The sequence below is a fragment of the Eleutherodactylus coqui genome, chromosome 8 (genome assembly GCF_035609145.1).
Source record: "Eleutherodactylus coqui strain aEleCoq1 chromosome 8, aEleCoq1.hap1, whole genome shotgun sequence".
Taxonomy (NCBI): domain Eukaryota; kingdom Metazoa; phylum Chordata; class Amphibia; order Anura; family Eleutherodactylidae; genus Eleutherodactylus; species Eleutherodactylus coqui.
In genome coordinates, this window is record NC_089844.1 from 157253254 (window position 1) to 157277655 (window position 24402).

At 48.0% G+C, this 24402-nt stretch overlaps 1 protein-coding gene and 1 pseudogene across 1 annotated transcript; one reads left to right on the forward strand and one right to left on the reverse strand.

Moving 5' to 3' along the window:
• Positions 1–1880: 1880 nt before the first annotated feature.
• On the reverse strand, positions 1881–4357 carry LOC136577049 (E3 ubiquitin-protein ligase TRIM7-like). Its single transcript, XM_066576748.1, has one exon. The coding sequence runs from the start codon at positions 4256–4258 to the stop codon at positions 2699–2701; it is 1560 nt and encodes a 519-aa protein (XP_066432845.1). The 5' UTR covers positions 4259–4357; the 3' UTR covers positions 1881–2698.
• A 1991-nt stretch (positions 4358–6348) lies between these two features.
• On the forward strand, positions 6349–16565 carry LOC136577398 (insulin-like growth factor-binding protein complex acid labile subunit; annotated as a pseudogene).
• Positions 16566–24402: the final 7837 nt, after the last annotated feature.

Here is a 24402-nt window from a genome sequence, read left to right on the forward strand (position 1 = left end):
CATTGTAGGTAGATACCATACAGTAACAGCAAATGCAAGGACCTTGCGGCTCCTATGAGGGGCAGGTAAGGAATATATATAGTCTTGTTTTAACTGAAGTTCTGCTTTATGGAACTACATCTATCAAACCTGAAAATTCTGTTACCATATAGGAGAACACAATGGACACCAGTCACCATTAATGCTTCAACGCCCTCCAAGTATAACTGACAGCGCTCTATAGGTTAGTGGATCTGTGGTGTTGGTTGCTGTGGCTGATACAATATACAATGCATGCACATTCCTTTTATAGTGGACTGAACTGTATTGCATATAACAAAGAAACTTCCTGTCTTCTAATTGTGGTGCTTTTTCTTATCGGCTCTTCACATTTCAGCATCTTACTGATAAATTAAAAATGTTCAATATGTTTATAGCAGCCAGCACTCCGCTTTTCTGATGCAGAGCTCCAAATCCCCTCCAAAGCTGTAGAATTTTATTATTTTTGTTATTAGCCACCACTAGGGGGAGTTTACTGCATACTGTTTTAGAGCAACCCTCCAGTGCTGGGACAAAATCCTCTCCAGGGACCAGAGAAAAAAAAAGAGAAGAGAAAAAAGTCCTCAGCGCTCAAATATATGGATACAGTAAGGTTGAAGATATGATGAGGATATGCATAAGATAAACTTACTTCACGGAGGCGTCTCTGATGAAGACGCCCCCGATCCCAGCAGGCGTAGCAGATTATCTACAGACTGAGCTATTGACTAGAAATTGAATCCATAACCCCAAGTAGATCTAAGCTGGTGAGAACTGAGATCACATGACCATCTGAGGAGGAGGCGGCAGGAAGATTCATATGGAAAGGAATAACTAACGAAGGCGACACTAGCTGACATACTAGGGGAAGCTACATAATGACTGAATAAAGACCCACTGCAGTGCCCCTTTATTATTATTTTCCCCGTCACACAATGCTCTGAATACATGAGGAGGGGCACGGCTCTTCATATATTAAGACACATCTTGGCTTCTTCATCCGCCTGGACAGAAATCTTTATTAGATTTTGGTGTAAATTATACATAAATGTGTCGGTCCCGGGTGACCACGCCCCCTCTTCAGGAAAGTGGCGCAGAGCAGCCTTCTGGTCAAAAAGTCACAAGTTGTGTAAGCTGTACTTTTTCTAAATTGTGTGACTTTTGTGCCAAAACCCGGTTGATAAATCTCCCCCTTTATATTCTATCACTACAGTTATATTAACCCTGTAATACATGGACACGTACAGCACACGTATCACCATGAAAACTGCGCCAATGCTGAGCCCCAATGGATTAGGGGGACTCCGGGTAACTTCAGTACAGGGGTGCAGATGGGGGCACAATATGTCTCTGTTCCCGCTCCTCTCACCCCACATACACCCGGAGCCGCCGCCGCCACAGGTACATACCTCAGCATCACTACAAGTAATAAACCCTATGAATTCCCAAGCAGATGAATCCCGTTAAGGACCTTTCACACGGGGCGGAACTAGTCCGTGCCGACATCTCCAAGTCACAATGTAATCCTTACGGGGCTTGAATTCCACATCGGTTACAATCCTGCATCTTTCTCTACAACCACAAGATTAAATACAACAGCAGAAAAGCTTTCTGCTGCAGAATGAAGGTGTCTGGCGGAATTGTTGTTGTGGATTTCTAAACATACAGAAAATGTAATTCTGCAATTAAAATATGTAAAAACAAACAAAAAAAAAAAAAAAAGTACAAAATTCTGCAAGACATTCGGCAGTAAAAAAAAAACCAAAACCCTATAAAATTTGCACTAATTGACAAAATCTGTGGACAATGCTGTCCCGTTACCATACTGTCTGTTACCATGGAAACACACGTCTACACAGGAGTTGTATATACATAACTATACGAACTTTTTATTCAACCATTTCCAAACTTTTATTAGGGTGACTACCCACTAGCAGGTTTTTTTTCCACTGCGAATTCGCACGCGTTTTTTTTCCAATTGTCAATGGGACTTTCTAATGTTAAAAACGCAACAGAAAAAAAAAAACGCTAGTGGGTAGTCACCCTTATATGTTAGAGCAACAACAAAAATGTGGCTGTGAAGTTGGACATGGGTTTTGAGAAATAAGGAGGTCGCCACTCAGCAAATAGAGAGGATGATGCATTCTGTACAGATGAAGCTTGCAGTATCTGGGACCGTATTCTGCAATTGTGGGATCTGCCATCCTGTGGAATATTCAGCACCAAAATCCTCTCTAACGTACGGATTTTGCTGCAGAATTTAATATAGCAGAACACTGCCGGCAATTCTGCATCAAAACCCGCAGCTCGCAGTGTGGATTATGGTGAGGAGTTCAGGGACAGAATATTCTGTGGCGTGTGAAAAGTCCATCTGTAGAGATTCAGTTCTCGGATTACAATACAGCCGTCACCTTTGTAAGACTTCAGTAGTAAATGAATAAAGTAGAAGTGAGAAGATCCCGGAGGATGTGACCCAGCAGAGTCCACTATGATATATCAGTCCCCGCATAATGGTGTATAAACCATAAGGATCATGGCTTGGTCAGCAATACAGCAATTGTTGGGTTTGAGAACAAGGATCCTACAGTGGGAAGAAGCGCAGAGCGGCCGGTACACAAGAAAACGTCCATTACTGATCTTTGTGATCCCTTTAAAGACTTGAGTCATTATTTTATTGAAATTATTTCATAATTCTGATGCTTGAATCTGGAAAGAGATAGAAAGCGGCATAGAGCGGCTCGGTGAAGGAGGCGGTGAAGGTGTGTAAGTGTCTGATGGGGTCACACAGCTGGTAGAAGGACAGACGTCCGGCCTCATAATCCAGATGGATCCTGACAGTCTGCACAGGACAGTCTGATATCAGACGGTGATGGACATTGTTGTGACGTGCTCTAAAACCATCATTCACAGTTAGAGCCCAAGACTTATTACGACCAATAAAAGATTCGTTACCCACCCACTTCCTCCCCATACTTTCCCCGGCCACTCCTATCAGCCATCTCTCCGCCTGACTCACATCCACCTCCCAGTAATGTCTCCCAGAGGAGAAGCTGCGGGAGCTGAACACCTGAAGAGATGTGAACCTCTTGGACCCAGCAGGTCTGTTCTGTGATGTAGCAGTATGAGAAGCCGATCTGAGATCCTCTGATATAATAATGTTATTATCAGCTGTGCCTATATCCAGTAAGATGTCTGACTTTTCCATCATGTCAATCAGACAATCAGCAAAGTGTAACAGTTTCCTGTGTAATAGTAGTGAGACTACATCTTCATCCAGACATTGGGCATCTCCAACCTCACCGATGACATCACAGCTCCTACCACTGATGTCACCACAATCTTCTTGTAGGAAGGTCAATGGATCAAAGATCTTACATAATCCCTCAAGTTGAGTAATCTTCTTGGTCAACTCATCCTTGTGTAGCTCCTCCTGTCTGACCAGGTCAGACACTGAGAGTGACACCTGATCCTGCTGTCCGGTAATCTCATCCTGGATTCTCTTTTCCAGACCATCCAGCTTCTCCCTGAGATCAGTGAACAGACCAGAGACTCTCTCAGTGAGTGCGGCTGATGTCTCTCTTTGTTCTGTCTCATGATCTTTTAGATTCTGGACTCTTCTTCCAGCTTCTTCTCTCTCGGACTTCAGCTCCTCTAAGACAGTTTTGATCTTTTTCTTCTCCTTCTCGCAGGCCACGTCCAGTAGCTGCACATCATGTCCCTTGTGATCTCCGGCCACCCAGCAGGACACACAGATGCAGGCGCCATCTACAGGACAATAGTATTTCAGGACCTCATGGTGTGTGGAGCATTTTCTCTCCTCCAAGGTAACAGTGGGTCCAACTAGAGTATGTTCTGGTGACTTACTGTGTCTAGGTAAGTGCTCTTCACAGAATGAAGCCTCACAGAGCAGACATGTCCTCACAGCCGGGACCGGAGACTTTATACAGTAAGTACAGAAGATTCTGCCCTCCATATCAGGCTGACTAGATAAGAAACGCTCCACTATATTCGCCAGCTTCCTGTTCTTCTCCAGGGTCGGACGCTGCGAGGATTCTTCTCTGCAGTCAGGACAGGAATACACTCCAGCTGCCTCCTGTGCATCCAGCGCACTCACAATACACGAGCGGCAGAAGTTGTGTCCACATCTCAGGGATACGGGATCTGTATAGAGGCTCAGGCAGATGGAGCAGTTCAGCTCGTCCCGCAGGTCAGCAGACGCCATCATACTAGGAAAGAGCATGAAACGAAACCTAAAAAGTTTCTCCACCTCATCGGGCGGAGACTTTCTGTAGAAGGATTAACCCCTGCAGTCCTGGAAGGGGCAGTCACATTATGGGGAGAAGCACAAAGCTGTGAATAATGAAAGCAGGGGATTTAGACAATGGCAGGATATCCAGCGAGGACATTCCTACTGGGGTCTGTAAAAACACCCAAAATAATAAACTAGAAGCTAACAGTACAGATTATACAAAGGCTTTGCAGTGATTGGTTAGTGTAATAGTGCAGATTGATATCAGAGCAGCAGTGATTTACAGATTAAACAAACTGAAGTTGAAGGGTTAAAAACAATAAAGTGTATTAAAAGAGATAATTAGCATCTCCTCATGTGAACGTCTGGGGGGGGGGGGTTTCATACAAGTGTAAACGCAAAAATGCTTGCTACTGCGCAACGCTTTGCACAGTAGAGGGTCTTGTGTTCGCATGCCTGCGGAAATACTGTGAGCCTTTACACAATCATCGCTACTTCCCACAGACATGGATATAAATCGCTATTAACCCTAATGAGGTTCCGGTGTTCGCAGGTATGTGCAGTGGTTTGGGGGAAGATTCAGTAGAACTTGTGTTTTATCCATTTATATCTCCTCATTCTGCACTGAACAGTCCAATGGGCGGAGTCAGTGATTGACAGCCTTCCCTGTATGTATACTTATACACACTTGTGAAATAAAAATGGCAGCATGTTCTAGGGTGGGCGTTCCCGCGGAACGTCTCAGCCCATGGTTTTCAATGGGAACTTAAAAGCGTTGCATGGCAATTGTATGCTGTGCTTGCGAGTGCGATGGGATATTTTCCATTGAAGGTAATGGAAAACACTTGCAAGCCTAACACATCCGTGAGGATCGCAGTTTCACAAATGCGATGCTATTTTTCCCGTAAAACTACATATCCCTCGCTCAGCTCCTCTGCTCTATAACACGGTGCAGTTTGGACAGCATGTTCCAGATTCCATTTAAGGGCTTATTCACACAAGCGTAGATCGGGACGGTGTTTTCACAGCTGGCCGATATACGCTACTGTGTGATACAGGCCGGCGTATATGTTGTAGGGCGGGGGAAGACATCCTTCTTCCCTTCCCCTTGCTCGCTCAACTCCTCTCCTCCCCTCCAGCTGTGCGCAATGGGAGTGGGTGGGATGGGGACAGTGCTAAGCTCCCACCTTCTCCCCACCCCCTTGCCACTGTTTGCAATGGCAGCGGGCGAAAGGAAAAGAGAAGGGGGAGGGAGTTTAGCATAAAATGCCGTCCTATATACGCTCGTGTGAATAAGCCCTAAGGTTGTATTTAAATGGGCGATTCTCACACAACTGCTGTATAATTACAATATGGTCGGAACTCGCATGAGAAAATGACCCATTATTTTTCTTTTTATACACGTGGGTGATTTTTCTCTTGGATTGAGAACCCAAAATAGAAAAATCACAGCATGTCCAATTATTTTTTGTGATCTCACCCATTATTTTCTATGGAAGCAAAATAAAATTGCAATCCCTTTGCGTGCACTCGACTGTCTTCAGCAATCCCATTGGAATGTATGGAGTGGAGACACGCATGTGTCGTGGCCCAGTGGGTACTACAGAACAGGGGTCCCCAACTTCAGTCCTCAGGGACCACCAACAGGTCATGTTTTCAGGATATCCTATGGTAAGAACACCAGCGGCAATGTCTGAGGCACCGACAATAATTACATCACCTGTACAATACTGAGGAAATCCTGAAAACATGACCTGTTGGGGGGTCCCTGAGGACTGGAGTTGGGGGAACACTGCTACAGAACACTCCTGGTACACTTGTCCTGTCTCATCTGTCTGGATGTTGTCCCTGGATCCAGAAGGTGCCGTCTGTGGGAAAGATCATGTGTCTCCCCTTCTGCTCTATGCATAGAGCTCAGTCCTGATGTCAGCTGGTCTCCCATTGGCTTATAGTCAGATTTAATTTTACTGGTGCTGTTTGTATGTTATAGCTGGGAAGGTGGAACTACGCCAGCACAGGATACAAAAAAGGAACCAATCATCACACTGGGCATGAATATATTAAAGAGCTGCTATTCAGAGATGTTGGAAGCGCTGCAGAGTAATATGCCCGCAGCGTCCCATGCCCAACGAGCTGTGCTAAAAACCACTATAAAAGCCGCTCAGCAGCGGTTTGCCAATCCGCAGTCCCATGTGGGAAGAGCCCACGTGAAGGACATCAGACTGGTTGTATTCCTGCCAGAGTCTGAATTTGTCTTTTGGTGCCAAACACGTCCAGGCTTACACGGCCATGCCTATGAGGCACTAGTAGAACCCATTCCCATAGATGGTCACCCATATCTACTGGCTACCCGGAGCCTGACTACTGTGACCAATGGGAAGGTGTTGGTCCGCCTCATCAATATTGGGAATATTCCTGCACAGCTGAACAAATATACTGCTGTGGCACAAGTGTCCCGACTGGAGCCTACTGAGGTGTTTGAGAGTGAGACTGACAGTGTGTTGCAAGGGGCACAGTCCGCACAAGCAGGTTCCACTCAGGCTGCCTCCTGGCTCTCTGAGCTACATATTGGGGATACTCAGACATCCCTTGATCAATTGCAGGGAATAAAAACATGTGGCACCAGGAGGGAAACCAAAAAAAAAAAAAAAATAGAAGACTAGAGATGAGTGAACGTACTCATCCGAGCTTGATACTCGTTCGAGTATTAGCGTGTTCGAGATGCTCGTTTCTCGTGACGAGTACCACGCAATGTTACTTTCACTTTCATCTCTGGAGATGTTAGCGCGCTTTTCTGGCCAATAGAAAGACAGGGAAGGCATTACAACTTCTCCCTGCGACGTTCAAGCCCTATACCACCCCCCTGCAGTGAGTGGCTGGCTTGATCAGGTGTCACCCGAGTATATAAATCGGCCCCTCCCGCGGCTCGCCACAGATGCATTCTGATAGAGATCAGGGAAAGTGCTGCTGATGCCAGAGCTGCTATAGGGAGAGCGTTAGGAGTATTTTAGGCTTCAAGAACCGCAACGGTCCTTCTTAGGGCCACATCTAACAGTGTGCAGTAGTATGGAGGCTGCTTTTTGCAGTGTTACACATTTTTTATTTTCTGTATATTGGCCGTGCAGAGCATTGCGCCCTGCAGTAATTATACATACTCCAGGGCCAGTAGTGGTGGTGAGGCAGGGACAGAAGACATTTATTGAATATAGGCAGTGGGCCTTTCCAAAAACATTTGGGAAAAAAAAAAACTATTTGGGCTGCCTGTGACTGTCCTCAGTGTACTGGGTCTGTGCTGGGTGTAGTTGTCCTCCTAATTCATACGCAGCCAGCTAAGTGTTACAGCAGGCTTGCACAAAATTATTTCCTGGCTCTGCTGTGCAATTGGTAAGCGAAGTGAGCCTCCAACCACAGGCCAATAAGCAGCACATTTAATTACAGCGTTCTGTTTCTGCACTACTGGTAATACACCATGCTGAGGGGTAGGGGTAGGCCTATAGGACGTGGACGCGGGCGAGGACGCGGAGGCCCAAGTCAGGGTGTGGGCACAGGCCGAGCCAGTGCGGTGGCCAGGGGTAGAGGCAGGGCCAGACCGAATAATCCACAAACTGTTTCCCAAAGCGCCCCCTCGCACCATGCCACCCTGCAGAGGTCAAGGTGCTCTACGGTGTGGCAGTTTTTCACAGAGACACCTGACGACCGACAAACAGTGGTGTGCAACCTTTGTCGCGCCAAGATCAGCTGGGGAGCCACCACCACCAGCGTGCGCAGGCATATGATGGCCAAGCACCCCACAAGGTGGGACGAAGGCCGTTCACCGCCTCCGGTTTGCACCACTGCCTCTCCCCCTGTGCCCCAACCTGCCACTGAGATCCAACCCCCCTGAGGACATAGGCACTACCGTCTCCTGGCCTGCACCCACACCCTCACCTCCACTGTCCTTGGCCCCATCCAGCAATGTCTCTCAGCGCAGCATCCAGACGTCGCTAGCGCCACTGTTTGAGCGCAAGCGCAAGTACGCCGCCACGCACCCGCACGCTCAAGCGTTAAACGTGCACATTGCCAAATTGATCAGCCTGGAGATGCTGCCGTATAGGCTTGTGGAAATGGAGGCTTTCAAAAGCATGATGGCGGCGGCGGCCCCGCGCTACTCGGTTCCCAGTTGCCACTACTTTTCCCGATGTGCCGTCCCAGCCCTGCACGACCACGTCTCCCGCAACATTGTACACGCCCTCACCAACGCGGTTACTGCCAAGGTCCACTTAACAACGGACACGTGGACAAGCACAGGCGGGCAGGGCCACTATATCTCCCTGACGGCACATTGGGTGAATTTAGTGGAGGCTGGGACAGAGTCAGAGCCTGGGACCGCTCACATCCTACCCACCCCCAGAATTGCGGGCTCCAGCTCGGTGCTGGTATCTGCGGCGGTGTATGCTTCCTCCACTAAACCACCCTCCTCCTCCTCCAACGCAACCTCTGTCTCGCAATCAAGATGTGTCAGCAGCAGGTCGCCAGCAGTCGGTGTCGCGCGGTGTGGCAGCACAGCGATGGGCAAGCGTCAGCAGGCCATGCTGAAACTACTCAGCTTAGGAGAGAAGAGGCGCATGGCCCACGAACTGCTGCAGGGTCTGACAGAGCAGACCGACCGCTGGCTTGCGCCGCTGAGCCTCCAACCGGGCATGGTCGTGTGTGACAACGGCTGTAACCTGGTGGCGGCTCTGCAGCTCGGCAGCCTCACGCACGTGCCATGCCTGGCCCATGTCTTTAATTTGGTGGTTAAGCGCTTTCTGAAAAGCTACCCACACTTGTCATACCTGCTCGGAAAGGTGCGCCGGTTCAGCGCACATTTCTGCAACTCCAAGACGGACGCTGCCACCCTGCAACATCGGTTTAATCTGCCAGTGCACCGACTGCTGTGCGACGTGCCCACACGGTGGAACTCTACATTCCACATGTTGGCCAGGCTCTATGAGCAGCGTAGAGCTATAGTGGAATACCAACTCCAACATGGGCGGCGTAGTGGGAGTCAGCCTCCTCAATTCTCTACAGAAGAGTGGGCCTGGTTGGCAAACATCTGCCAGGTCCTTGGAAACTCTGAGGAGTCTACCCAGATGGTGAGCGGGGATGCTGCAATCATTAGCGTCACCATTCCTCTGCTATGCCTCTTGAGAAGTTCCCTGCAAAGCATAAAGGCAGACGCTTTGCACTTGGAAACGGAGGCGTGGGAAGACAGTATGTCGCTGGATAGTCAGAGCACCCTCCTGTCTATATCTCAGCTCGTTGAGGAGGAGGAGGGGGAGGAGCATGAGGAGGAGGGGGAAGAGACAGCTTGACCCACTGCTAAGGGTACCCATGCTGCTTGCCTGTCATCCTTTCAGCGTGTATGGCCGGAGGAGGAGGATCCTGAAAGTGATCTTCCTAGTGAGGACAGCCATGTGTTGTGTACAGGTACCCTGGCACACATGGCTGACTTCATGTTAGGATGCCTTTCTCGTGACCCTCACGTTACACGCATTCTGGCCACTACGGATTACTGGGTGTACACACTGCTCGACCCACGGTATAAGGAGAACCTTTCCACTCATTCCCGAAGAGGAAAGGGGTTCGAGAATGATGCTATACCACAGGGCGCTGGTGGACAAACTGATGGTAAACTTCCCATCCGACAGCGCTAGTGGCAGAAGGCGCAGTTCCGAGGGCCAGGTAGCAGGGGAGGCACAGAGATCAGGCAGCATGTACAGTGCAGGCAGGGGAACATTCTCCAAGGCCTTTGCCAGCTTTATGGCTCCCCAGCAACTCTGTCACTGCTCCCCAGTCAAGGCTGAGTCGGCGGGAGCACTGTAAAAGGATGGTGAGGGAGTACGTAGCCGATCGCACGACCGTCCTCGGTGACGCCTCTGCCCCCTACAACTACTGGGTGTCGAAGCTGGACACGTGGCCTGAACTCGCGCTGTATGCCCTGGAGGTGCTTGCTTGTCCTGCGGCTAGCATCTTGTCAGAGAGCGTGTTTAGTGCGGCTGGGGGAAATCACAGATAAGCATACCCGCCTGTCAACCGACAGTGCCGACAGGCTAACACTCATCAATATGAACAAAGCCTGGATTTCCCCAGACTTCTCTTCTCCACCAGCGGACAGCAGCCATACCTAAACAATACGTAGGCTGCACCCGCGGATGGAAGCATTGTTCTCTATCACCATCAAAAACGTGGACCTTTTAGCTTCATCAATCTGTGTATAATATTCATCCTCCTCCTCCTGAAACCTCACATAATCACGCCGAACAGGCAATTTTTCTTAGGGCCACAAGGCTCAGTCATATAATTTTTAAAAATAATTTTTATACGTTTCAATGCTCATTAAAGCGTTGAAACTTGCACCTGAACCAATTTTTATTTTAACTGGGCTGCCTCCAGGCCTAGTTACCAATTAAGCCACATTAAACAATTCACCAATTTTTTGGGGCCCTCACCTACAGTGTAATCTAATTAATTTTTTGCCCACCTGCATTACAGCTGACGTTACATCAGCTGTGCTGGGCACTGCAATGGGATATATTTATGTACCGCCGGTGGGTTCCAGGGAGCCACCCATGCTGTCGGTCCACACGGAGTTGTAACTACATGTGTAAGCTTCTAAAGAAACCCAGTCTGACTGGGGCATGCAGTGTGGGCCGAAGCCCACCTGCATTTAACATGACATTACCTCAGCTGTGATGGGCAATGCTATGGATATATTTATGTGCCGCCGGTGGCTTCCTGGCACCCACCCATGCTGTCGGTCCACAGGGACTTCACAATAGGGAGTTGTACCTGCCTGTGTCTATGAATTAAAAAGCCCGGTCAGGTTGGGGCATGCAGTGTGGGCCGAAGCCCACTTGCATTTAATCGGACGTTACCTCAGCTGTGATGGGCACTGCAATGGGATACATTAATGTACAGCCGGTGGGTTCCAGGGAGCCACCCATGCTGTGGGTGCACATGGAATTCCCATTGCGGAGTTGTACCTGCCTGTGACTATTTATAAAAAAACGCGGTCTGACTGGGGCATGCAGACACCTTGACAGAATGAATAGTGTGTGGCACATAGGTTCCCCATTGCTATGCCCACGTGTGCAGCTCCTGATGCTCCTGTACAGCATTGTGGGCTATCGCCCCGCCCCTTTTAAAGAGGGTCGCTGTCTAGCCGTGCCAACCCTCTGCAGTGTGTGCCTGTGGTTCCTCCTCATGACAGACGCACTTATAAATAGACATGAGGGTGGCAGCTGAAGGCTGCGCAGGGACACATTGGTGTGCGCTGTGGACACTGCATCGTGTGGGGGGGGGGGGGGGGGGAGGGGGGTTGGGCAGCATGTAACCCAGGAGAAGTGGCAGCGGAGTGTCATGCAGGCAGTGATTGTGCTTTGTTGGAGGTAGTGTGGTGCTTAGCTAAGGTATGCATTGCTAATGAGGGCTTTTCAGAAGTAAAAGTTGTTGGGGGGGGGGGCCCACTCTTGCCGCTATTGTGGCTTAATAGTGGGACCTGGGAACTTGAGATGCAGCCCAACATGTAGCCCCTCGCCTGCCCTATCCGTTGCTGTGTCATTCCCATCACTTTCTTGAATTGCCCTGATTTTCACAAATGGAAACCTTAGCGAGCATCGGCGATATACAAAAATGCTCGGGTCGCCCATTGACTTCAATGGGGTTCGTTACTCGAAACGAACCCTCGAGCATCGCGATAATTTTGTCCCGAGTAACGAGCACCCGAGTATTTTGGTGCTCGCTCATCTCTAAAGAAGACTTTCAGCAGACATAGCCTTGATTTTGGCCAGGTCAAGAACCTCTGCCTCTCTATCCCCACCAATTGCCATGTGCCTATTAAGGAGAGGTATAGGCCTACCCCACCTTCATCATATCAACAAGTTAAAAATATGATCCAAGAAATGAAGGATCATAATATGACATGCCATCAACAGAAGGTTTGCCAAGAATCAAGCTGCTGTTGCAGGTTTTCTTCCAGAATGCACATGCTAAACCTTGAACAGGACTTTAAAGTAATGCTGTACCGTGTTTGTTGCTTAACCTCAAAAATTCCCTTCCTCAGAGGTTTTCTATCATGCAGTACATTTCTTATGTCTTTATTGCATCAAATGTAATGCATTTTCTTCGTGCCCCATAGCAAGATGGGAGTTAGGATTCTGTCCTTACCCAACCAAACCACTAACCTAACAAAACTTCAACTTATGTACTATCACACATACTTGGTAGGCACCACTTTCCGCCCCTCACAGCTCAGTACAGCTGAGGGTGGCTGTGTTTTTATGTAGGGGGAGCTGTAGTGGCCCAGCAGAACACTCACGGTACATTTGTCCTGTGTCACCTGTCTGGATGCTGTCCTTGGATCCAGAAGGTGCCATTTATAGGAGAGGCCTTGTGTCTCCTCTTCTACTCTAGTCATAAAGCTCAATCCTGATGTCAGCTGACCTCCCATTGGCTGACAGTCAGGTTTAATCTTACTGGTGCAAGTTCAAGGGCGAGAAGCAAACAGAGGTCTGTATGCATGAGTGCAGGAGAGGGAAATGTTACACAAGAAAGTGACAGTAGTTAGGCAGACTTAGCTAGGAGCGAGTGAGAAGAGGCTGCAGTTCTGTAGTTGGCGAGGAGGAGTACTTCAGCAGTTATCGTTTCTCAAGGTAGAGTGTGGTGATTAACTTGCTCCCTTAGCATCGTACAGCAGAGAACACAGAAGATCCTCTCAGAGGATCTTCATCTAAACAGTGAGTTATAGCTACCCGGTGATGCTCAAGCCCAGATTAGTATACAGCCACTTGTCTCTCTGCCTCATCTAATCCTACAGTTAAATATAACTCAATTGTCTGATATATCAAATCTTCAAGAAAATAAAGAGAGCGTTGAAGATAGAGTATCATCAAATCAATATTGCTGTGTTCTTGAATATCTGTTATAAATACATTTTCTAAGGATTGTAAAGTTAACCTGTTGAAAAATTCCAAAGTCAGTAAATCTGCTCACTCTCAGATTGCTAAACTAAACTGGACTGGTCTACATTATTTCTGCGTCATCATCATCTGGAGTGTCCAACCAGAGTGTGGCATCACCCTGACAAGGTTTTGGCCTCCAGCCATACCTACAGTAAGTTAATTTGGGGCATTACAAAAGCCTTACATGTTTTTGGGCCTCTCAAATCTGAGGAGGCTCTTTCTCCAGCATAAAGATATTACGGCCATTGACAACAGCTTCTCTGATCTTCAAGATCTACTGGAACTTGATCTCAGATTCAATAAATTATCTCAACTCTCAGCTAGATCCTTCACCGGACTTAAAAATCTTTCCTACCTTCTTCTGACCAACAACCAAACTGCAGACTGTTTCTTCAGAGACCTTCAGTCCATTTTAGAAGCTACTATGGCTTGACCTTTCAGACAATCAGTTGACCATTGTAGCCATGGACAGCTTTCTGACATATTTTCTAGATTTTGGTATCTTAGCATTCAAAGAAACCCACTGAAAACTATTTGTTAGTTATTTGCTCATGAGTTCTTCAATCCAACAGCTGTGGTTACTCGGGAACCATTGGGATTGTAGCTGTTCCCTAAAAGACCTTAGAGATTTCAGCCTAAAAATGCCACCATTGGACCCAGAGTGGTGCAGTCTGTGTCAGAAGGTTAAAGTAACAGTTCCCCCCAGCTATATCTACAACAATGTCACCTGTGCAAGCCCTTCGCAGGTTGTAGGACAAGACTTACGTGACCTGAATGATGAACATTTTGCCCTTGATAAACTTTGGGAGACCTGATTAACTGTAGGACACCAGACTTGATGACTTTTTGGAAATGTACAGTAGTCAGCCCCATAAATTCTTATCACTATGAGTGGAGCCTAGTTGGCACATAATGGTATGAAAGCATATGTAATTGCTATAATAGAAACACATCATTGTAGGTAGATACTGTACAGTAACAGCAAATGCAAGAAGCGTGAGGCTCCTACGAGGGGCAGGTAAGGAATACATTTAGCCTTGTTTTAACTGAAGTTCTGCTTTATGGAACTACATCTATCAAACCTGAAAATTCTGTTACTATATAGGAGAACAAAATGGACACCAGTCACCATTCATGGTTCAACAGCTACAGTTGGCCCGTCTAAAAAGGCCCTTAAACTTGTGGTTGCCAGAACTGGGAACGCAGTTTGCTTTTGATGGCGCCATCAGCCTCTTACATTTTCTTCAATTAGAGGATAAACTCCTGGCCTATTTGATGCTGTAAAGTTGCATGATGATTGTCAGGCTCCTCCCCTTTAAGACTCCTCCCCAAAGTCTAAATGCAGCAGGTACTTGATGTCTTAAAGAGTGTAATTTACAATCTCTATTAGAAATCATCTCGCTATGAGTATAAATACTAAATTTGTGCTTATCGACCACCTCAAAATGAACAAGCAGAGCTGCAGAGTACAGCATAGAGGAGGGACAATTACTTGTCTTATCCCATTTCCTATTTTCTTCCTGCACAGAGGTTGCAGCTGTGATCCTTCTTTACAGTTTCGTGACAACAAATAGTGTGGCCTCTAAGTCTCGACCTTCCGCAGGAGACACAATTCCATCATCTCCAGAACCCAAGTGTCCAACATCTTGTCTCTGCAGCTATGACTACAATGAAGATTACAGTGTCTTTTGCAGCTCGCGGAATCTCTCTCGTATTCCAGATCTGCTGCCAACAAATGCTTGAGCCTTATGGTTGGATGGCAATAACCTCAGCACCGTGCCCACTGAAGCTTTCAAAAACATATCCCTGCTCGACTTCCTTAGCCTGCAGAGCAGTCACCTGACTAGTCTGGAGCCGCATGCTCTCCACGGCCTCAAGGCTTTGGCGCACTTGCACTTAGAAAGAAACACGCTGAAATTCTTGGCCCCTAACACATTCCTTCATACCCAGAACTTAGTTTCCTTGAGCCTCAACAACAATTACTTTACAAAAATTGAAGATGGCTTATTTGCAGGTCTTTCAAATCTTTGGTACCTAAACTTGGGCTGGAACTCACTGGTGGCCCTGCAAGACACTGTTTCACGACCTCCCTAACCTGAGAGCTCATTTTGACTTATGTTCATTCTCCATTGTTTGTCAGTTTGTTAGAACTCAAAAAGCTAGACCTCAGTGGCAATATGTTACGGGGGTTGAAAGCTAACATTTTCCTCAAATTACACAAACTTCAGAAGTTGTATCTGAACCACAACATCACCATTGCTTCTAGAGCTTTCTTTGGCATGAAGTCCCTCCGATGGTTGGATCTGTCACAAAACCGTATGACTGCCATTTCTGAAGACACCTTTGCCGGTTTACTAAATCTCCACGTTCTTAGATTGTCCAACAATTCTCTTACCAGCCTAAAACAGAGTGTTCAAGGATCTACAGTTTTTAAAGGAGCTCAATCTGAGTTACAACAAGCTTTGGACTCTTGTTGAACAGGTGTTTGAAGGCCTTGGACAACTTGAGTTTTTGTCTTTAAACAACAACAACAACATTCAGGAGATCCGTCCGGGAGCGTTCACAGGACTTTTCAGCATGGCAGTGATGAACTTGTCCAGGAACTGCCTCAAGACCCTCTACGATCATTCCTTCCGAGGTCTTGAAAAGCTTCATAGCTTGCATGTGGAGAACAGTTGTATCAGTAGAATAAAGCCTCACATGTTCGTGGGCCTCTCAAATCTGAGGAGACTTTCTTCAGCGTAATGATATTACGGTCATTGATGATAACAGCTTCTCCGATCTTCAAGATCTACTGGAACTTGATCTCAGATTCAATAAATTATCTCACCTCTCAGCTAGATCCTTCACCGGACTTAAAAATCTTTCCTACCTTCTTCTGCCCAACAACCAACTGCAGACTGTTTCTTCAGAGACCTTCAGTCCATTTCAGAAGCTGCAATGGCTTGACCTTTTAGACAATCAGTTGACTATTGTAGCCATGGACATCTTTAAGCCATTTTCTAGACTTCGCTATCTCAGCGTTCAAAGAAACCCACTGAAAACTATTTGTTAGTTCTTTGCTCATGAGTTCTTCAATCCAACAGCTGTGGTGACACGGGAACCATTGGGATTGTAGCTGTTCCCTAAAAGACCTTAGAGATTTCTGCCTAAAAAATGCCACTATTGTACCCAGAGTGGTGCAGTCTGTGTCGGAAGGTCATGATACCAGTCCTCCCAGCTATATCTACAACAATGTCACCTGTGCAAGCCCTTCGCAGGTTGTAGGACAAGACTTACGTGATCTGAATGATGAACATTTTGCTCAGTGTCCTTGATAAATGTCGGGTGACTTGATAAAACCCTTTGGAAGTGTAGTCAACCCCATAAATTCTCCTGACTATGGGTAGAGTCTAGTTGGCACATAATAGTATGAAAGCATATGTCAAAGCTATAATAGACACATCATTGTAGGTAGATACCGTACAGTAACAGCAAATGCAAGGACCTTGCGGCTCCTGTGAGGGGCAGGTAAGGAATATATATAGTCTTGTTTTGACTGAAGTTCTGTTTTATGGAGCTACATCTATCAAACCTGAAAATTCTGTTACTATATAGGAGAACAAAATAGACACCAGTCACCATTAGAGATGAGCGAGCATACTCGTCCGAGCTTGATACTCGTTCGAGTATTAGCGTGTTCGAGATGCTCGTTACTCGTAACGAGTACCACGCGGTGTTCGGGTTACTTTCATTTTCTTCCCTGACAAATTTGCGCACTTTTCTGGCCAATAGAAAGACAGGGAAGGCATTACAACTCCCCCCTGTAACGTTCAAGCCCTATACCACCCCCCTGCAGTGAGTGGCTGGCGAGATCAGGTGTCACCCGAGTATATAAATCGGCCCCTCCCGCGGCTCGCCACAGATGCGTTCTGACAGAGATCAGGGGCAGTGCTGCTGATGGTGGAGCTGCTATAGGGAGAGTGTTAGGAGTTATTGTAGGATTCAAGAACCCCAACGGTCCTTCTTAGGCCATAGAAAAATCGCAGATCGCACCATCGTGCGATCTGCGATTTCTGTTCTCTTCTCTATATGCGCTCAATGGGGCCGGCAGCAGCAGCGCCGACCCCATTGAGAACATATAGAAGACAAATCATTCTTCTCTGCCACAGCTGTAACAGCTGTGGCAGAGAAGAACGATGTTTGCCCAGTGAATTCAATGGAGCCAGCAATACAGCCGCCTGCATTGAAAGCAATGGGCTGCTAGCGATCGCGGGATGAATTGTCGGGAAGGGCTTAAATATATAAGCCCTTCCCTGCAATTCATCCAGAAATGTGTTACAATAAAAATATATACCGGCGTATAAGGCGACGGGGCATATAAGACGACCCCCCAACTGTCACCTTATACGCCGGGAATACAGCGGAGCAAAGAATAAAAATTACTCACTTCTCCTGGTGTTCTGTGCCGCTGCTGCAGGCTGTCGCTCCCTCCTGGTTCCCGGCAGAGCATTGCTTTCTCTACGAAGGGCTTTAAATCCCCGCCTCCAGAAACACACGTGCCTTCAGCCAATGACAATGATATCATTGAATGGCTGTGATTGGCTGAAGGCACGTGTGTTTCTGGAGGCGGGGATTTCAACCACTGCGTCCAGAAAGCAATGCTCTGCCGGGGACCAGGAGGGAGCGACAGCCTGCAGCAGCGCCGCAGAACACCAGGAGAAGTGAGTAATGATTTTTATTCTTTGCTCCGCTGTATTCCCGGCGTATAAGGTGACAGTTGGGGGGGGTCGTCTTATACGCCGGTATATATTTTTATTGTAACACATTTCTGGATGAATTGCAGGGAAGGGCTTATATATTTAAGCCCTTCCCGACAATTCATCCCGCGATCGCCGGCAGCCCATTACTTTCAGTGGAACCTGCTGTATTGCTGGCTCCATTGAATTCAATGGGCAAACATCGTTCTTCTCTGCCACAGCTGTTACAGCTATAGCAGAGGAGAACGATCTTTATGCTGACAGTGGGGGGGGGGGGGCCCACTCTTGCGGCTTAATAGTGGGACCTGGGAACTTGAGATGCAGCCCAACATGTAGCCCCTCGCCTGCCCTATCCGTTGCTGTGTCGTTCCCATCACTTTCTTGAATTGCCCAGATTTTCACAAATGAAAACCTTAGTGAGCATCGGCGATATACAAAAATGCTCGGGTCGCCCATTGACTTCAATGGGGTTCGTTACTCGAAACGAACCCTCGAGCATCGCGAAAAGTTCGTCCCGAGTAACGAGCACCCGAGCATTTTGGTGCTCGCTCATCTCTAGTCACCATTCATGGTTCAACACCCTCCTTATTTTTTCCTGAGAAGTTGGTGGGGCTGATTATGTATAATTTACACCATAAACTGACATAAATTATAGCAGAAGTGTACACCAGGTATACATTTCTGAGAAGATGCATGGAGGTTCTGGGATGCGCCTATTACATGACAAGGTCTGCGCCTCTTCATGAATTAAGCTCACCCTGCACTGGGGGAAATTATACTAAGCCCAAGGTCAGGATTGCCCTCTATATAATACTCTGTGGGGGAGATTTATTAAGACCAGCATTTCATATGCCATGTCTTAAAGAGCCACTCTGGTAAAAACATGTTTATCCGTCCCCGCACCCCTCACCTGATTACCCGTCACACTGTGGGGGCCTCCACTGTGTATTCCAGGCACGTTTATGCAGTGAAGCCCCTGTTGCTGCTCATCAGGCACTACCTCGATGGTAAGATTTTTTACTTTCCTCTTCATATCTATCCCATGATGCATCAGCCCAGCATTAGCATTTTATCATTCTACCTGCAGGGGGGATAGTTTAATGATCATTACCTTCTATATACAGTCAGATGAGCTGTGAACTCCTCCATAACAGCTGTCAGGGTACTGGGGTTCGGGTACTGGAAGTCCCTAAAAAGCTACCCGCAACCCCTGTCCCTACCCACTTGCCCCCCTGGGCTAGGGCCCAGGGCGACAACTGGGCGACGGTCCCTATACTCACTAGGAAAGCGGGGCAGGGGGGCAGACTTACAAACAAATACAGAGACAAACAGACAGAGGCAAGTTAGGAAGTCCAGGTGGGCAACAGGAGAATACACGATACCAGGGATCAGGCGAAGTCAAAGTCAGGTCCAAAAGCAGAGGGTCACAACGGGAAATCAGATGAGAATAATGCGGGTGTAGCCTGGAGACAAACATACACTGGCAATGCTGGAGAGAAACAGGCACGGTTAAATGCTGTCAGAACTCCCGCCCCAGCAGCTGATTGGGGTGGGGAGCCTGCCAGCAGCCAGACCCAGGCAAAAGGCAGCAAGTACAGATCCCAGACATCCAGCAGCAAGTGCAGATGCTGCTAGTCAGGATGTCATGGCAACGTAGACTGCATCGCCATATCTCCAGCAACTGATCACCCAGGCGCCGCTCCCTGAGCACATGGGCACGCGCCCGGAGCCAGTGTCCGGGACCCCGAAGGCCCGGGGAGGTCACCGAGACCAGGGGGGGGGGGGGGTGTTTGGGAGGTCCTGTGGAATAACCAGACCAGACCAGACATGAACGTCTCTGGCAGGAACCCACGTCTGTTCCTCAGGGCCAAAACCTCACCAGTGGACCAGATACAGTATTGAGCCCCGAACCCGCCTGGAGTCAACAACTCTCTACAACTCAAATTTTAATTCTAATTCTCCTTGCACAAGTGTAGGAGAGGTCGGGTCAAGGGTGGGCAAAACTGGAGTCACATATCTTTTTAACAAGCTTTTATGAAAAACATTATGAATCTTCCAAGAGCCAGGGAGAGACAATCTATAAGCCAGCAGGCTAATAACCTGTGAAATAGAAAAAAGGACCAATAAACCGCGGTGCACGTTTTAAAGACGAAACCTTCAGTCTCAAATTCTTAGAAGACAATAAGACTTGCTCCCCAACCAAAAAAGGTGCAGTGATAGGCAGTCTAGTAAGAAACGCACTAAGTACCTTCTCCTGGGAACCCTGAAGGTTCTTACGAGCCTGGGCCCGAACTGTGCACAGTTCATCAATAGTGGTATCAGTGGATGGAGTGTTCGAAGCAGGAGGAGTAGAGAGTGCAAATCGAGAATGGAAACCATAATTACAGAAATACGGCGAAACTCGGGAAGACGAATTGACATGATTATTGAATACAAATTCGGCAAGAGATAAGTAATTGGTCCACTGAAACTGATCAGTAACAAAGTCGCAGGTACTGGATCAATTCTTGATTCATGCTTTCAGTTAGTCCATTGGACTCAGGATGGAATGCTGATGAAAAGAACAAGTTAATTTTTAGGTTTTTGCAGAAAGCTCGCCCGAAGCGAGCAACAAACTGTACCCCTCTATCCGAGACAATATCCTCCGGAATCCCATGCAGTCGAACCACCTCCTTGATAAATATTTCAGATAACAATTTGGCATTAGGTAGTTTGCCTAGCGGAACGAAATGTGCCATCTTGGTGAAACGATCGACTATGACCCAAATGACAGTGTTCCCAAGTGTGGGAGGCAAATCTGTTATAAAATCCATGGACAGATGGGACCATGGCCTAGATGGAAAGGGCAAAGGGAGAAGAGGACCCTCAGGACGCCTCCTGAGACTCTTCCCCCTGGCGCAAACCAGACATGCCATCACAAAAGACTGGACATCTTTGGCCCAGTGAGGCCACCAATAAATTCTGGACAGCAATTCCCCAGTACCCCTGATACCGGGGTGCCCAGCTAGGATAGAAGCATGCGTCTCCTCTAGTACCTTCAACCTCAAGGACATTGAGCAGTTGAGCAGCATGTATCAGGGGTGGAAGGTCAGAGGAGACAGCAGCGAGAACCACCCCGGGGGAAGAGAATACACTCTGGCTCAGATTCTGCAGGTTCCGGGGTACCAAAACTCCTAGACAAGGCATCTGCTTTAACATTCTTTGAGCCGGGTCTGTAAGTCACTACAAAATTGAACCGTGAAAAGAACAGGGCCCAGCGGGCTTGTCGAGCATTCAACTTCTTGGTGGAGTCTAGATACATGAGGCTTCTGTGGTCTGTAAGTACAGTGATTTGATGGAGAGCACCTTGCAGGAAGTGCCTCCATTCCTCAAATGCCCATTTAATAGCCAGTAACTCCAGGTTACCTACGTCGTAATTTCATTCTGTGGAGGAGAATTTTCTGGAAAAGTAGGCACAAGGCCTAAGGTTTGTGAGTGTGGAGGTACCTCGGGACAGTACCACTCCAACTCCAAACTCGGAGGAGTCTACCTCCACCACGAACAGACTGGATAGATCAGGTTGGAGGAGGACGTGCGCTGAAGAGAAAACAGCCTTCAGGGTAGTGAAGGTCACAAGCGCATCTGGAGACCAATTACTCACATCCGCTCCCTTTCTGGTGAGATCCGTTAAAGGCTTAGCCACCACGGAGAAGTTCTTAATGAACTTACGATAATAATTAGCAAACACCAGGAAGCGCTGCAGGGCTTTTAGGGTAACAGGCTGAGCCCATTCCGTGATAGCCTTCACCTTAACTGGATCCATCTGAGTATCACATGGTGTAATGATATATCCCTTAGTCAAACTGTCCTGAATATAGTCCTTCATGGACTACCTCTCAGGAATAGTTACGTTGTACATCCGACCCTTCGGGAGTTTAGCACCTAGGATCAGATCAATTTTACAATCAAATTCTCTATGAGGATGCAATACTTCAGAGAGTTGTTTGGAGAAAACATCAGAAAACTTAGCAATATAGGAAGGTAACTCGACCCCCTCCAAAACAGAAGTTTCCAGATGCACTGGATTCATGTGATTGGTACAATGGGACCCCAACTTGACCAGCTCCAGTGTGTTCCAATTAATAATGGGATTGTGTTCCCTTAACCAAGAGAGCCCTAAGACTATGTCCACCGACAAGTCTTTCATAACGAGGAAGGTGCAAGTCTCAGTATGCAGGGTTCCTATGGTGAATGTCAACTCTGGGGTAACAAGATTGACAAGGCCGGCATGCAAGGGAGTGGAGTCTACCCCTTTAACCTGAATAGGAGGATCTAAACATAGCAAGGAATCAAAAATCTGAGCCACAAAAATCAAAAGTCACAAAGTTTGTTGCTGCCCCAGAATCAACAAAAGCTTGTCCTGCACGAGAGAAGGAACGGAACTCCAAAGTGCAGGGCAAGAACATTTTAGACACAACAGGGGGTACCTGAGCCCCTAGACAGTCCTCCTGACAACTGCCTAGGAGCGGACATTTCTCCTGCCGAGGTCTTTTCCCGCAGGTAGCGATGCGATGACCAGACTCTCCGCAATAAAAACAAAGGTTCTTCTTAAACGATATTCCCTTCGCTGTTTAGGTGACATTGTCCCCAGTTCCTGGGGTTCAGCGGGGGGAGGTGAGGTTGTCGGTCTTGCTGCGGAAGTGTCCGGGGAGGCCGGATGGACCAGACTGGGCCGAGCAGATAGCCATCCGAGCTGACCGGCGCCTGAGGGCAAGACTAACGACCTTGCTTGTTCCAGGCTCCGGCTGGGCCACCAGCAGATTCTTTAGGTCTTCAGATAGACCGGTCAAGAACAAGTCCTTGAGGGCTGAGTCGTTCCACCCCCACTCAGTGCAGTGCTGTCTGAATTGGGAACAATAATCTTCTGCCACCTTCTGACCCTGGTGCAAGGACAACAGTTGGGCGACAGCGTAGACAGCATGATCGGGTTCGTCATAGATCTGACGCAGCGCAGAGAAAAACGTGTCTAAAGACTGTCGTGAGGGAGAGTCAGGGGGTAAGGAGAATGCCCAGTTTTGAGGTTCTCTCAGTGGGGAAATCACGATGCCCACCCTCTGGTACTCAGTGCCGGAACGAGAAGGACTGCTTCCTTTCCCCAGAAAAAAGTCAGGCAGTGTGGCCTGAGGCTCAGAGATAGTCGCCAGCATCGGGGAAGGCTGAACCTGAGCTTTAGCCAACACCTGTTCCTGGCGCTCCAAGCGGGAAGTCAGGTCCTGTGTCAGGTTAGTCAGGGCCTGGACCTGGTTTGCCAAGGCCGACACTGCCTCCATAGGAGCGGTGAACGTACCCGGTCGGAGGAAAAAAGTCTGACCCTGTCTGTCCAGTGTAACTGTCAGGGTACTGGAAGTCCTTAAAAGCTACCCGCAACCCCTGTCCCTACCTACTTGCCCCCCTGGGCTAGGCCCCAGGGCGACAACTGGGTGACGGTCCCTATACTCACTAGGGAAGCAGGGCAGGGGGTCAGACTTACAAATACCGAGACAAACAGACAGAGGCAAGTCAGGAAGTCCGGGTCGGCAACAGGAGAATACGTGGTACCAGAGAACAGGCGAGGTCAAAATCAGGTCCAAAAGCAGAGGGTCACAACGGGAATTCAGATGAGAATAACGCAGGGGTAGGCTGGAAACAAACATACACTGGCAATGCTGGAGAGAAACAGGCACGTTTAAATGCTGTCAGAACTCCCGCCCCAGCAGCTAATTAGGGCGGGGGGCCTGCCAGCAGCCAGACCCAGGCAAAAGGCAGCGAGTGCAGATCCCAGACATCCAGCAGCAAGTGCAGATGCTGCTAGTTAGGATGTCATGGCAACGTGGACTGCCGCATCTCCAGCAACTGACCACTCAGGCGCCGCTCCCTGAGCACAGCAGCAAACGCCTGGAGCCAGTGTCCGGGACTCCGACGGCCCGGGGAGGTCACCAAGACCGGAGCTCCCCTGCGCCGCACCCGATCAGCTTGGGTGATAGGACCGGTGGTGCGGACGCGGAGACCCAGAGAGCTGCCAGTCCTAACAACACCTGTGTAAGCTGATAAGAACTCAGATCACATGACCATCTGAGAAGGAGGCTGGAAGATTCATACAGTAAGTAATAACTAACGATGGCGACACTAGCCGATTATATATATTATACACACACACACTGACTCGCCAAAAATTCTCCAACTTCTCGATGTCGTAGGAAAAATAGGAAAAGCTAATGGGTCCCAACTCCATTATTCAATTCTAGTGCAAAAGAATTAGCGTCCAAATTTTACGCATGGAATGTAATGCTCTCACTTTCCCGTGTCATAGAAACGTGAAATTTGAAACGGTCATTGATCATGTCATAAATACGAAAAGCTAATGGGTGCCAACTTGATTGTTCAATTCTATGCGCAA

What these genes read in the sequence shown, in the direction of transcription:
- LOC136577049 (XM_066576748.1), bottom strand. Translation starts at nt 4,258, where the DNA reads ATGCTCTTTCCTAGTATGATGGCGTCTGCTGACCTGCGGGACGAGCTG.